Source organism: Notamacropus eugenii, chromosome 4, assembly GCF_028372415.1.
Source record: "Notamacropus eugenii isolate mMacEug1 chromosome 4, mMacEug1.pri_v2, whole genome shotgun sequence".
Taxonomy (NCBI): Eukaryota; Metazoa; Chordata; class Mammalia; order Diprotodontia; family Macropodidae; genus Notamacropus; species Notamacropus eugenii.
In genome coordinates, this window is record NC_092875.1 from 119,798,962 (window position 1) to 119,812,353 (window position 13,392).

General features: G+C 37.5%; 1 protein-coding gene across 4 annotated transcripts in view; it reads left to right on the plus strand.

Moving 5' to 3' along the window:
- Positions 1-13,392, plus strand: part of TMEM65 (transmembrane protein 65) — a 54,949-nt gene that overhangs the window by 8,426 nt on the left and 33,131 nt on the right. Inside the window, exon 2 of one of the 4 annotated variants that reach the window (XM_072603139.1) lies at positions 6,577-6,657. The exons of the other annotated variants lie outside the window; for them this stretch is intronic. Coding sequence (XP_072459240.1) covers positions 6,577-6,657 — 81 coding nt within the window. The remainder of the gene's footprint in view (positions 1-6,576; positions 6,658-13,392) is intronic. 4 annotated transcript variants of the gene reach the window in all.

Sequence of the window (13,392 nt, forward strand, 5' to 3'; positions counted from 1 at the left end):
TTGTACTCAGGCTTCCTTGAGTTCAACTCTAACACTATCCACAATATCACCTATTTGCCCAAGACCCTTTGAAGCAGATGAGCATAGTTGGACTCTTTTTCTAACTCACTTTTAAGCCTTATGGAAGTTTTTGGAGATGTGGTGGCACATTTCATTGTTTGACCTTTATACAGTGAATGTGAGAAGTCATTGTATTGTGCTGACTTCTACACCAATGTTTTTAAACAGCATTTCCTGCTTGTTAAGATGGCCTAGGGCCTTTTGCCATTTAATGGTATACCTATGGATATTTTTACCTGAAAAATAATAGTTTTTCATTGCTTAGGAAGGACTTTTGGAAATGTTTCCTTAGGGAAGCTGCATGAAATGGATGCCAAGATCATTTAACTATGCCATGGGGAGAAGGGATTATTTTGCATAGAAATTGATGAGAGCTAGTTGGAAATTACAGGGTAGTTTTTAATCTAAATCCGTAGTCCAGGAACTAGATTTAATGTCTATAGAATTTGAGTTCTGGCTTTCTATGACCTTATTATGTAGTATTCCAAACTCAGAGTAGATTTAGTTTTACGTTTAGATACACATACATTATTCATTTTAAAGCAGGGATCTGTTTTGATATGTTTTTAGATATATTTTGTAGCTGTATAATAAGAACTCAGGAGTACCTTTTGTATTTCATCTAGAATCAGCAAATTTGGTAGTGATACATTGGCTATAGCAGAAGGACACTGGACTAGGAATCGAGAACTTGATTTTAGTATCAACTGTGGCATTAACTGGTCATCTTGGATAAGTAATTTTACATCTCTGGGCCTTAATTTCCACTTCTGTAAAATTTAAGGTCAGATTAGATGATTTCTAAGGTCCTTCCAGATCTTTGATTTTTCTATGATGTTGTGAACAAAAATATTTGTACTTAATTTTTGGTGCAAATGGAATGATTTCTTTCACTATAGCTAAAGGGCATTCAGTAGGTGGCAGTTTGAGCAGGGGTTAGAGATGAAGGAGCCCTTATAAGAAACCTGCTGGTGCAGAGCGTGTGTGTGTGTGTGTGTGTGTGTGTGTGTGTGTGTTGTTTGTAAAATGGACATCTTGACTATACAATTTTTTAAAAATGGAATTTGATTACATTTGGCATGTAGAAGAATATGATGACATTATGAGAACTCTCTTTGTGCCTCTATCTAGGTTGAAGTTCCATAAATTTCTATGTATTTAAGCTAGGTTTTTTTTGTTCTTGGATTCAAAGTTGAACGTTTAGCCTAGACATTGGTCCTTTCAATTGTATCCCACTTTTGTGGTTCATTTAGGATAGAATAAATCAATTTATCTGGTGTTTTTAAGTGCTTACTATGTGTCAAGTACAGTGGGAAGTGCTGGGGATGCAAAGAAAGGCTAAAAGAGCCCCTCCTCTTACATTCCAATGGGCAGAAACAACATGCAAACACAACTGTGTACATACAAGATCTATATAGAGCAAATTGAAGACAGTCTCAGAGGGATGGTAGTAGCATTTGAAGAGAAACTAGAAAAACCCTTTTGTAGAAGGTTGAATTTGAGTGGATATTCCAGGAAGCCAGGAGGCTGAGATGAGGAGGGGTAGCTCTCTCGACTTGGAGGACTGCCAGGGAAAAGGAGGAAGTTGGGAAATGAAGGGTCTTATGCAGGGAACAGCAGGAAGATCAGTGTTGCTGGATTGTAGAGTGTGTGGAAAGGAGGAAATTATGAAAAGGCTAGACAGGTTGGCAAGGGTCAGATTATGTAGTGCTTTAAAAGCCAAACAGGGGATTGTATATTTGATCTTGGAGGTAATTGAGAGCAATTGAAGTTTATTGAATAGAGAAATGGCATGGTCAGACCCAGGGAAGATCCTCTTGTGAGCTGAGAGGCGGATGGAGGCAGGAGGACCAATCAGAAGGCTGCTGGCATAGTTTAGGCACGAGGTGAAGGTGGTCAGTGCTGTGTCAGAGGAGAGGATATGTATATGTGTATATGAATATGTATATGAGAGATGTTACAAAGGCAGAAATGACAGGACTTGGCAATAGATTGAATATGTATGTTGGATGAGAGTTGACCTGGGTGACTGGAGAATGGTGTTGTCCTCCACAGCAATGTGGAGGTTAGGAAGAGGGAAAAGTTTTTTCTTTTTGGAGGGAGTAATGAGTTTTTTGAGGAAATAATCAGTCTTGGATATGTGGAGTTTAGTTGCTTATGGATCATCCAATCTGAGATATCCACTATATGGGTTAGAGTCCAGCCCTTTCATTAAAAGAGTTTGTTCTGTAAAATGTGGATTCAGTCAAAAGGCTATACTTAAGCATTTAGATGGTCACATGTGACCTTAAGGCTGCAGGTTCCCCAGCCCTGGGCTAGACAGATAGATCTGAGAAGCATCTATGTAGAGTTGAGAATCCATAGGAACTGATGAGATCACCTAACCACAGTGTATAAGAGAAGAGAAGAGGGCTCAGGACAGAACTTTAGAGAATGCCCACAGTTAGGAATCTGAGGAAGAAGAAGAAGGGAGCCAGCCATACTGTTTGTTAGTCAACAAGTGTTATTTGAGGTCTTCTTTACTGGTTTTTCTGCCTCCTTTCACTTCTAGAAATGAATGTTTCTTAAACCTCTGTCTTTAGCCCTCATTTCTTTGTTCTTTTCCCTTGGCAGTCCTATGGCTTTAGTTATCATTTCTTTGTGGAGAATGTCTAGATTTTCCACATATACATATATTAAACCCCATTTCATCACCTAAGTTTCAGTGCTGCTGGACATATTGCCCTGCATTTCTAGCCAGTACCTCAGCCTTGGCTTTTGCCTAGACTTCATTGGAAGCAGGAAGGTCAAAGAAGAGATAGAAGCATTGTTTAGGAGAGTAGAAATGATAATAATAGATGATAAAAAGAAAGAATAATTACTTATGACCTGGCTCAGTTTTTTTGCCCAAGGAAAACAATCTTTGGATTGAGAAAGATAGTGAATGGTAATCGGAGAGCTAAAACCAAGGATAAATGTGGAGATGGTAAGAGAGTGCCTAGTGCTGTTAATGAACTAAAGGTTCCAGATCTCAGTACTGAAAGAATTGGTTGCTGTGATTGGTGATCTGCTGAGTGATTTATGAAAACTCATGGAGAATAACAGAAATCCTGCAGGATAGTACTTTACATCTAGCAGGTGCTTAATATGTGGTTTTGAGAAATGACCAGACACTGATAAATATTCCAATTTGAGCGAAAATGTTAAGGCTTTCATGCTGTAGACTGGTGAGCTTATCTTGCTTTGATTCCTGCAAACAGAATATATTATTGGAGGGATCATTTCTGGAGAAAGAGGGTGTGTGTGTGTTTTGCTTTGTTATAAATAATTTAACTCTTTGGTTCATATATTTTAGCATTGTTTAACTAGACAGCAAACTTATTCAAGGCAGGTACCCTTTGTTATATTTCTATATTTTTAGAACTCCACTGTGATTCTCAGTGTCTTTTGGTTATCTTTGTCTCTTTCCTTTTCTCTCATCAGTCATTTCCAAATCATTTAGTAAGTCTTGTTGATTCCACCTCCATGACATCTATTGCATCTTATTCCCTTCCTGTCTTTATTCACTGCTAGCACAATGGTATAGGCTGTCATTACCACTTCCTTGGACTGTTGTAATAGTCCTTACAGGTCCTCCCAACTCTCAACTTCTTTACCCCTTTTCTCTCACAGTCCATTTTTATACCACTGTCACAATAATTTTCCTTATTCATAGTCCTGTGGATCTAACTGGTCATGTCATTTTACCACATTGTCACCAAGAAAAGTTTAGACATTTCCCCCTGGCATTCAAGGTTCCTTAGAATCTGGTGCCAACCCACTTTTAAAAAAAGTTTTCCCACTTAATAATATTTTATTTTTTCCAATTACATGTATAATAATTTTCAGTATTCACTTTCATAAGATTTTGAGTTCCAGATTTTTTTTCCTCCCCTCAACATTTCTCAAGATAGCAAACAATCTTATATAGATTAATTGTGTGCAATGATATTAATCATATTTTCACATTAGGCATGTTGTGACAGGATAATCAGAACAAAAAGGAAAAACCACTAGAAAGAAAAAAAAAGTTGAAAATAGTATTCTTTGATCTGCATTCAGACTCTGTATTCTTTCTTTGGATGTAGAGAGCATCAACCCACTTTCCAGGTTTTTTTCAAATTATTCCTCTGAATGCCCTTTAATTGCAGTTCCACTGGACTATTCTTTACCCCCTGAGTACACATAAATGTACTTATTTGTGTCTCCATGCTTTTGTGCACTCTGTTACCTATACTTGGATTGCCCTCATTCCCACATTTTTACTTGTTGAATTCCTGGACAAAAAAACCTGTTACTTCTTTGATATCTTCCCATGTTTTCTCTGCCTGCCTGCCTCCCTCTTTCATTCCCTTCAATTCAAAAACCTTTATTACATTTCTGCTATGTGGAAAGCACTGTGTGTGCATTAGGTACAAAAATTTAAATAAAAATGAAATAGTCTTAGTTTTCAACTGAGAAGATACAATATATAAGCCAAAAAATAAGTATAAGATAATTTGAGTGAGGAAAGACTAATAACTGTAGGAACTAGGAATGTTTTCATGAGAGAGCTTGAACCTAAGATGAAACATAAAAAAAGATAAGAATTCGGAAAGTGGGAATAAGGAAAGAACATCTTCCAGGAATGCACAAAGAGAGGGGAGATGGAATGGTTATTACAAATCTCCTTCAAATTCTGCATAATTTAGGGCATATCTGATTTCACTGATATGGGTATTACTCATAATAGAGCTGTTGTCATGTCTGACTCTTAGTGATCTCTTTTGGGATGTTCTTGGAAAAGATAATGGAGTGGTTTGCCATTTCCTTCTCTAGCTCATTTTGCAGATGAAGAAATTGAGACTAACGGGATCAGGTGACTTGCCCAGGGTTGCACAGCTAGTAGGTGTCTGAGATCAGATTTGAACTCAGGTCTTCTTGACTCCAGACCTGGTGCTCTATCCACTGTACCATTGTGTCACTCACTGCTGCCCCTCATCTAGACATGCTGATACCTTATTTATTTATAATGCAGTAAAAGAATAGGAAAAAAATCCTGAATGGTATTATTATCTAGGAAAGGTGATAGAGGACATAACTAAGTTATACACACCAATTTCTCAGTCTTATGAAATCTGTAAAAGATACTGACCTATGTGAAATTATGGTAAGAGAAGAAAGAGGTTGGCATTTACAAATGACTGAACAGAAGCCTGCAGTGTCTCAGTTGCATGATTGACTGAAAGGTATAGAAAATATACAGTTCTGCTTGATTTTTTGTCATTTTACTCATTAAAAATATACAGCCTTAAAGCCTTTCTCAAATACAAGGAGTCTCTTCTGCATGTTAAGGTTATATATAAAATTCCTTAATAAATGCTGCCAGAGAAAGAACTGTGCAACTATTCCCAGATCATTTATATCGTGAGTTCTTACCCTGGGGCCTGTGAACATACTTTTTAAAAATAATTTTGCTAATTGTATTTCAGTCTACTTGGTTTCCTTTGTCATCCTGTGTATTTTATTTGATACATTTAAACATTTATTATGAGAAGGAATGCACAGACTCCACCAGATTGCCAAAGGGGTCCAAGGACACAGAAAAGTTAAGAACCCTTGGTTAAGGTGTTATGCACAAGTGATCACCACAGTTGTAGAGGATGCTTTGAACAGAATTCCAATGCAAGTCATATGCCCAATAAATGGTGAAGTCTGCCACATTTCTGTTTGCAGGTGACAATTTTCCTGATTGCGATGAGCCCCAGAACAGTATTGGGCTTTGTTAGTAAGACTGGGTCTCCTCAGTAGATCAGTATGTAACAACCCATACAGAAAAAAACCAAATGGATCACAAATCTCTTGTCTGCACTATGATGTACGCTTGGATGACTAGTCTATTGAATTAGTTCATAAGACTTCATTAGCACTTTTTTTTTTGCTTTACTTTTAGGGCATTTGTCATGTAATATTGCATATCATAGCTGTATTTGTCAGTTTCTTGCGTCCTGTTAGACTCTGATCTCCTTGAGGACAGAGGCTTTGTTGTATCTAAACTTTACGTCTGCCCCAAGGCCTGGATCACCTACGGGCATGGTGTAGTTGTGGGTTGTATCCCTGATGCTCCTCATATCATTGGTTGAAGAGGTATACAAACCAATTTAGCGGTACAAATTTAGCTGTTTAGCAGGATTTGATTCCTGAGCCTTGAGGGTGTTGTTACTTTTTGACAGCACTGTTTATCAGACACTTTGGTTTACTGAGCTGAATTTAGATGGAATTGATCTTTGTGTTAAGGGGGGGGAAGGACGGGAATTCCATTCCTTTTTTACCATTTCCCAAATATGAACGTTATGTGGACAAAAATATGCATACTGTCTTTTTTAAAAGGCAGTATTTCCTTTTCTGAGTGTATTTGGTGTATCACATTTGTTATTTTGCTGCTAACAAATGGCAGTTCAGAGTAAAGGCAAATATTATGCAACATACAAAAACTATTTGTTTTGAAAATGTTTTTAGCACACAGATATCCCAAGCTTGAGCTTGCTCTCATGAAGAAAGTGAAGCAGGCGACATCAACTGAGTCCCCTAATAGTTTTGGTATAGTAAATCTTTTGCTATTTAAGTTTGGCAAATGTTTGTGTATGGCAAAGCACAAGTCTAACAATTTTGTGCTTGTTTGGAAAAGAATGCTTTGGTAATGGTGAAAAAGTTTGCATTTTGGCTTGTTTCCATTTTTAGATGTTTGATATTTAAAATGTGTGTATATTGAGCTTTCTTCTCAATTATCTAACTCTTCTATTTTGTGGATGATTGAAAAGCATAGTGCTTTTGCTTTGCATGTTTCAGTAATCTAAAGAGTCTCCTTAGCTAAACAAATCCTCAAAACTACAAAAATTAGGTACACTTGCACTGTTAAAATAGCAAAAGTTTTCAGGAAGAGCAACATTCATAAAAGCAATATCAAGAAGTTGTTTATACACCTGTTATCAATGTAATGGGAAAAATAGAGACTGAAAGAATTATGTTAAGGGTATAATGAAAAATAATTAGTGTGGTTTCATGAACAAAAAGGGACAATTTAGCAGAGTAAACAAAATGCATAAAAAACTTTTAATAGTTCAAGGAGTTAAACATTCAGAAAACTAAACTAATGCAAATTTAAGAAGGACCTAGGGGCCTAAAGATAAAGCTGAGCCTTGAAGAAAAAAAATTGGCCAGGTAAAATTGAGATTAAAATGGAAAGTGCAACTTATAACTTCTTTGCTTAAGTATTTTTCTCTAATGGATAATTTTTTTTTTTTACAACAGATATATAATCTCTTGGAAACCTATTTGTATGATAAGGACTAATAAATATTTTTAATTTTTTTTTATTCCTTCCTAATCAATTCTCCCGCTCTTCACTCTAAACTTTTTCTTCTCAAACCTCTGTTACTATCTTCCCATTCTCTCAGCAAAAGACCTAGCCTCATACTGTAAGACTAGAGGCCATTTGCTTTGAGCCTTCTTTTCACCTAAAAACTCCTTTGTGTTCTCCATTTCCTCCTCCTTTATTGCATTCTCTGAGATTACTCTTCTCTTTCCATCTTCAGTACCTCTAAACCATTCCCTTCTCTTTCCTCTGCTAGACTGCTTCTTCGAAAATCACTTCCTCCAGGTAATCTTTTAGCTTTTCTTACTTACTACTTCTTCCAGGTTGCAGTCTGGAAACTGTACAGGTTTCCTTACTCTTAAATAAGGAAGTGAAAAATCCCCTTTCATTTGACCTCCTGCTAGTCCTTTCACAACCAGAATCTCTGGAGAAAGCTGTCTATACTCCTTGCCTTTCAGTTCTTCTCTTTTTCACTGAGCCCTTTGCATTCTGGCTGCTGACCTAATTTTTCAACTCAAATTGCTATCTTCAAAATTACCATTGATTTCTTAATTGCCAGATCTGAGGACTTCTTAAAATCTATATCCTTCTGAACTTCTTTGAAATAGTTGATGTTGTTTATCACCCTTATCTCCTGGATATGGTCTTCTCTCTGGATTTTTGTGATACCATTCTGTCTTGGTTCTCCTTCTGCCTATATGACCTCTCCACAGTTTCTTTGCTAGATCATTATACAGATACTGCCTCACAAAAATGGATGACCTCCCAACCTTTGTCTTGGGTCCTCTTTTCTCTCTTTAGGCTCTCTAGGTGATCTTATCAACAACACTCAGTGGTTCTTGCCCTAGTCTCTCTCCTGAGCTTTAGCCCTGCAATACCTTAACTGAATGTCCAATAGACATCTAAATCTCAGCAGTGCCCATTGTTCCCAACATAGTCCATCGTTATACTTCAAACCCTGCTCCCTTCTAAACTTCTTTATTTATATTGAGGGTTCCAACACCTTTTTAGTATTTAGGTTTGGAACTTTGGAGGCCTCTTTGACTCTTTACACTTCTTCATCCATATTTCTAAGAATGCCAAAGCTTGATAATTCTATTTCTACATCTCTAGCAAATGTTCCCTTTCTACTGATACCACAATCACCGTAGTTCAGACCCTTATTTCCTCTTTCCTGGACTTTGATCATGTCCTTTCTGCTTGGTCTCCCTATTTCAAGTCTCTTACCACTCAGTTCCACTCAACTCACAGGAACCAAAATGATATTTCTAAAAAACCATAGGTGTGACTAGTGGGCAGCTAGGTGGCACAGTGGATACAGTGCTGAACCTGCCATCAGGAAGACTCACCTTCCTGAGTTCAAATGTGGCCCTAGACACTTACTAGCTGTGTGACTCTGGGCAAGACACTTAACTCTGTTTGCCTCCATTTCCTCATCTGTAAAATGAGTTGGAGAAGGAAATAGCAAACCACGCCAGTATCTTTGCCAAGAAAATCCCAAAAGGGGTCAGAGAATCAGACACAACTAACCAACAGCATGACTATGACATTCCCTTCTCAGTGAATTCTATTGACTCTCTGTTATTTCTAAGATAAAATACAAACTACGTTGGCATTTAAAGCCTTTTTCAACCTAGCTTGTTGTTATTATGGTACTGTCGTTTACATACTTTGTGGTTCTGCCAGACCGACTCATTTCCCAGAGTTCCGATCTGGCCTAGCTGTGTGACCCTGGGCAAATCATTTCACCATTTGTCTCAGTTTCCTCATTCATAAAATGAACTGGAGAAGGAAATGGCAGACCACTGCAATGTCTTTGCCAAGAAAACCCCAAGTGGGGCCATGAAGAGTTGGACATGTTTGAAATGACAGAACCACAACAAAACTGGCCTAATTGATTTTTTTCACAGATAACATTCCCTCTCCTGTGTTTGTCTTTGTACAAATTATCCATCCTGTGTGCCTGAATTTACCCCCTCATTCATCTCCATCTTTTAGATTCTCCAAGCTCTTGCTTTCAAACTCAGCTCAGTTGTCACCTCCTTCATGGGCCCTTGCCTGACTTCTCCCCATCTTGTGTTGTTAGTTTCTCCCCTGTAAAAGAAAAAAAAATACAACTTTTCTGTTCATTTTGTGTTTGTGTTGTTTCCCTGATAGAATGTAAGCTCTGTGAGGACAGGGACTGTTTTGTTTTTATCTTTGTATCTCAGATGCCTCACACTACCTAATAAATTTTTTTTTTTTTGATTGATTGTAGGCCAGTAGAAGTTTGTAGGCCTTGGTTAAAAAACAAAGTAGAAACTATCTACAGGCTTTTTTTTTTAAAGAATCTTTCTTAAGTGAAAAGGTAAAGTCTATTTGCAAAACTAGAGATACATAAAGTATAGTAGATTTCTTAATATTCTGTTTAATTTTTGCATGTAACACACTGTAGTTTTTCTAGTACCAATGTAAATACTAAATAATTTTTGCAATCATATATAAATTAAGTAGGAAGTAGGAGTTGTATTTAGGTGCTAATGACTCCTTTTTAAGGCATTTGAATTGTTTTGTGATGAATTAGACGTCATATTTCTGTGGAGTCAGAATGTAGGAATCTTCATTGTTTACAGTTTTACCTTATTCAGTTTACCTTATTCAGATGATTAAATTGTAGCAAAGTCTTTGCAATAGATAAAATAGATTTTTTTTTCAAAAAAACCTTTGAATAAATCTACACTTATAATATCAGGTGTTGAGATCCTTTATTTTATAATTTAAGCAAAACAAAATATGCTTATGTTAGAAATATTTAAAGGAAACGAATTCATTGATCACAAAGTTTTGAACTCTGATTCTTCCTGCTTATGTAGCAGTTTCCATCCATTACTTTGTATCTTCATTAAACTTTATATCTAGACAGTGTTGTTTTGGGATGTACGTTGTCCAGTCTGTCCAGTACAACGCAACAAATACTTATTAAGGGCCTGGCACTGTGATAAATGCTAGAGATACAATAATCAGAAGACAGTTCCTGCCCTCAAGGAGCTCACAGTCTGGGGGAGACAACCCAGAAGAGTGGAGGATACAGGGGAGAGGGCCAGAAGTAGCTGGAGAGGGGGCAGCAGAAGCATCTTATGTGGTGGAGTTGGACCCAGGCAGAGCAGCAGGTACAGAGAAGAGAGAGACTTTTATCACTTAAGACATTATATCAATGAATTACAAATTTTCATCTTTTGGACCAGTTACTTGTACTTAAGGAAGCTTCCCAGTTACCATAGGATGTGTAGCTATTAATTCTTTTTTTTGGAAAGAGAGGATAAACTCCAAAATTAGTCCACTATTAGTATAATGTGATGTTTGTATATTTCTTAAAAAATTGAACTATCGCTATTTTAGTTTCCTAGCTTTGTTCTTGAGACGAAAATATTAAAAGAGCAGTGATAGAGTTTTTCTCTTCGTCTGTCTCACCTCTAATTCCTCTATTTTAATCAAGCTGTGTGATTCTTTCTCATTCTTAATCGTATACTGTTCTCATGCACCTGGAACAGCCAGATATCCTCATTCTTCCATCCCAAGAACTGCAAAGATATTTTGCTTAAATTATTCCTGACTTAATTTAGAAAGAGTATTGTAAAAAGTATGACTGTTTCTTCCTGTTTTAGAATTGAACATAATATCCTCAGCCCTGCCCCCATTATTTAATTTTGATAATTTTTGTTTAATATATTCTTAATGAATAGAGTGGGAGTTTGAATAATTTGAATAATCAAGATGGTAATTTATTGAGCTCTGTGACCTCCATTAATGCCACTTAATTAAAGTCTATCTCTTTTCCATATCTCATGCCGCACCTTTTCCCAACCAGGCATAGAACAATGGTCTGACAAGTATATTGGTTGTTCTCAGAGTCCCTAGAACTGTGTCTGATACAGAAAAACGGTAGTGTGGTGAATTGGGCTCATGAGGGTAGGAATGCATAGTGCTGTCAAACCACCCCCTCAAAAGCTTTGGAGGAGATTAGGTGCAGTAGCAAACAATGCTGTTGTGGCTCCTTCTCTCAGCTACCCCTTACACTTTATTAAACATCTTTTATGAGCTAACCCCTGGGGGCACCATGTGCAATTCCCTTCTCCACCCCCTGCCAGATTCATTAACATGTTGGTGATTGGGAGTAGACCAATGGTTGTTGCCCTTTTTCGAAGAGGGCCAAAATGATATCACCATGATAAAGTGAAGTTTCAGTGTGTCCTGCTTGTGGCCGATCAGACCAATACGAGCTCCAAATGCTCTACCACAGGTTGGGCACAGATAATCTGTATGAATTTTAGGGGTAGGTACTCCAAATTTACACATCCTACATTTTCTTTCCGCTGTCTTAGTTCTGCCTTGCTCATAGAGCACAGCATCCTTTCTGATGTGGGCATGCTATGCTGAGCAGTGCTGTGCCAGTGTCTCCCATGTTGCACAGTCAAATCCAAAGTTCTTGAGACATACCTTGAGAGTGGCCTTATATCGTTTCTTCTGACCACCATGTGATTGCCTGCCCCATGTGAGTTCTCCTATAGTCTCTGGCAAGCATGCATTTTGCATTTGAACAACGTGGCCAGCCCATCAGAGTTGTGCTCTCTGAGATGAATATTTCCTTTTTGTTAAAATAGGAGTAGAGATTTGAAATGGTATGAAATAGATGTGAATCTTTTAGTCACTAATTTAGGTACCTAGGTTATAACTCAAAGTCCCATTAGGTTGCCTCCTGTTCTGAACTCTGCTTCTGCACATAGATCTCTAGTTCTAATTAAACTTTTTTGAATTTTGGCACCCCAGGGAAACCTAAGTCCCTGACTTCCTGATCTGTCTAGCCTTTGATTTGTAATTCCTTGGCTTCTTCAGTTTTTTTCCAGGAGGGTAGGGATTGTTTTGCCTCTGTTCACTACCTGCCTGTCTAAGCCACCTGCGAGGAATTCAGTATTTGCCAACGTAGGTGGTGAGGAAGTCTCTGCAGTATGAAGTTGCTTGCTCATTTACTGTAAGGTTAAAGTGAACGTGGATAATGAGGTGCCAGAATATTTGTTTAAAAATTACTAAAACAGACTTGGAGAAGTATTTTCACTAGCATTTCTTATATTTGTAATGCATTTTTGAGAGAGGTTTTTATTTTTATTATTTTTCTGCCTTTTAAAATTTCTCACTTCGTTTATGCATGTTTTCTTGCCATTTTAATTTTTATTTGTTAAAGCTTGGTTGTATAAGCTATTTCTGCATGTCCATATTTTTACTTGGAAGCCCATTCAATTTTATAGCTCTTGATTTGTGTTTTACATAATGTGTAACATGCTTTTTCATTTTACCCTTTAAGATCCTTTTGTTATTGTGGCTTAGATGGGTCAAAGAATATACACAGTTTGGTAACTTTCTGGAGTCCCTAACAGCTCCCTAAAATGAGCTGGAGAAGGAAATGGCAAATTACTCTAGTATCTTTCCAAGAAAACCTCAAAAGGGGTCATGAAGAGTTGTGCACAACTGAAAAGTGACTAAACAATTGCCTCACTACATCCCACTTACCACAATGGCTCTTCCTAACCTTTTCATCCCTGCTCAATTCTCCTATTGCCCCCCCAGCCACCTCAATTTCATCTTGAGAACTTTGCTTCTTCATACTTCTCTGAAAAGAAACTGAGATCATTTGCTGTGAACTTACCCTTTTCCCTTCCTCATCTCACATCATTTAGATACTTTGTGCCAAATTTTCTCCTTCACCCTATCTCCATTCCGAGGTTGCCCTTCCCTTTGACAAGACAAACCTTTCTACCTACGTAAGTGATCCCATTCCATCCTGTCTCTTCCAGTAGATTGCCTCCTATCATCCCTACTCTCACTTATCTTCAATCTCTCCCTGGGTCTTCTCTACTGGGTGCTTCTCTACCAACTACAAACTTGCCCTCTACCAACTACAAACCTTCAAGAAACCCTTACCTCAT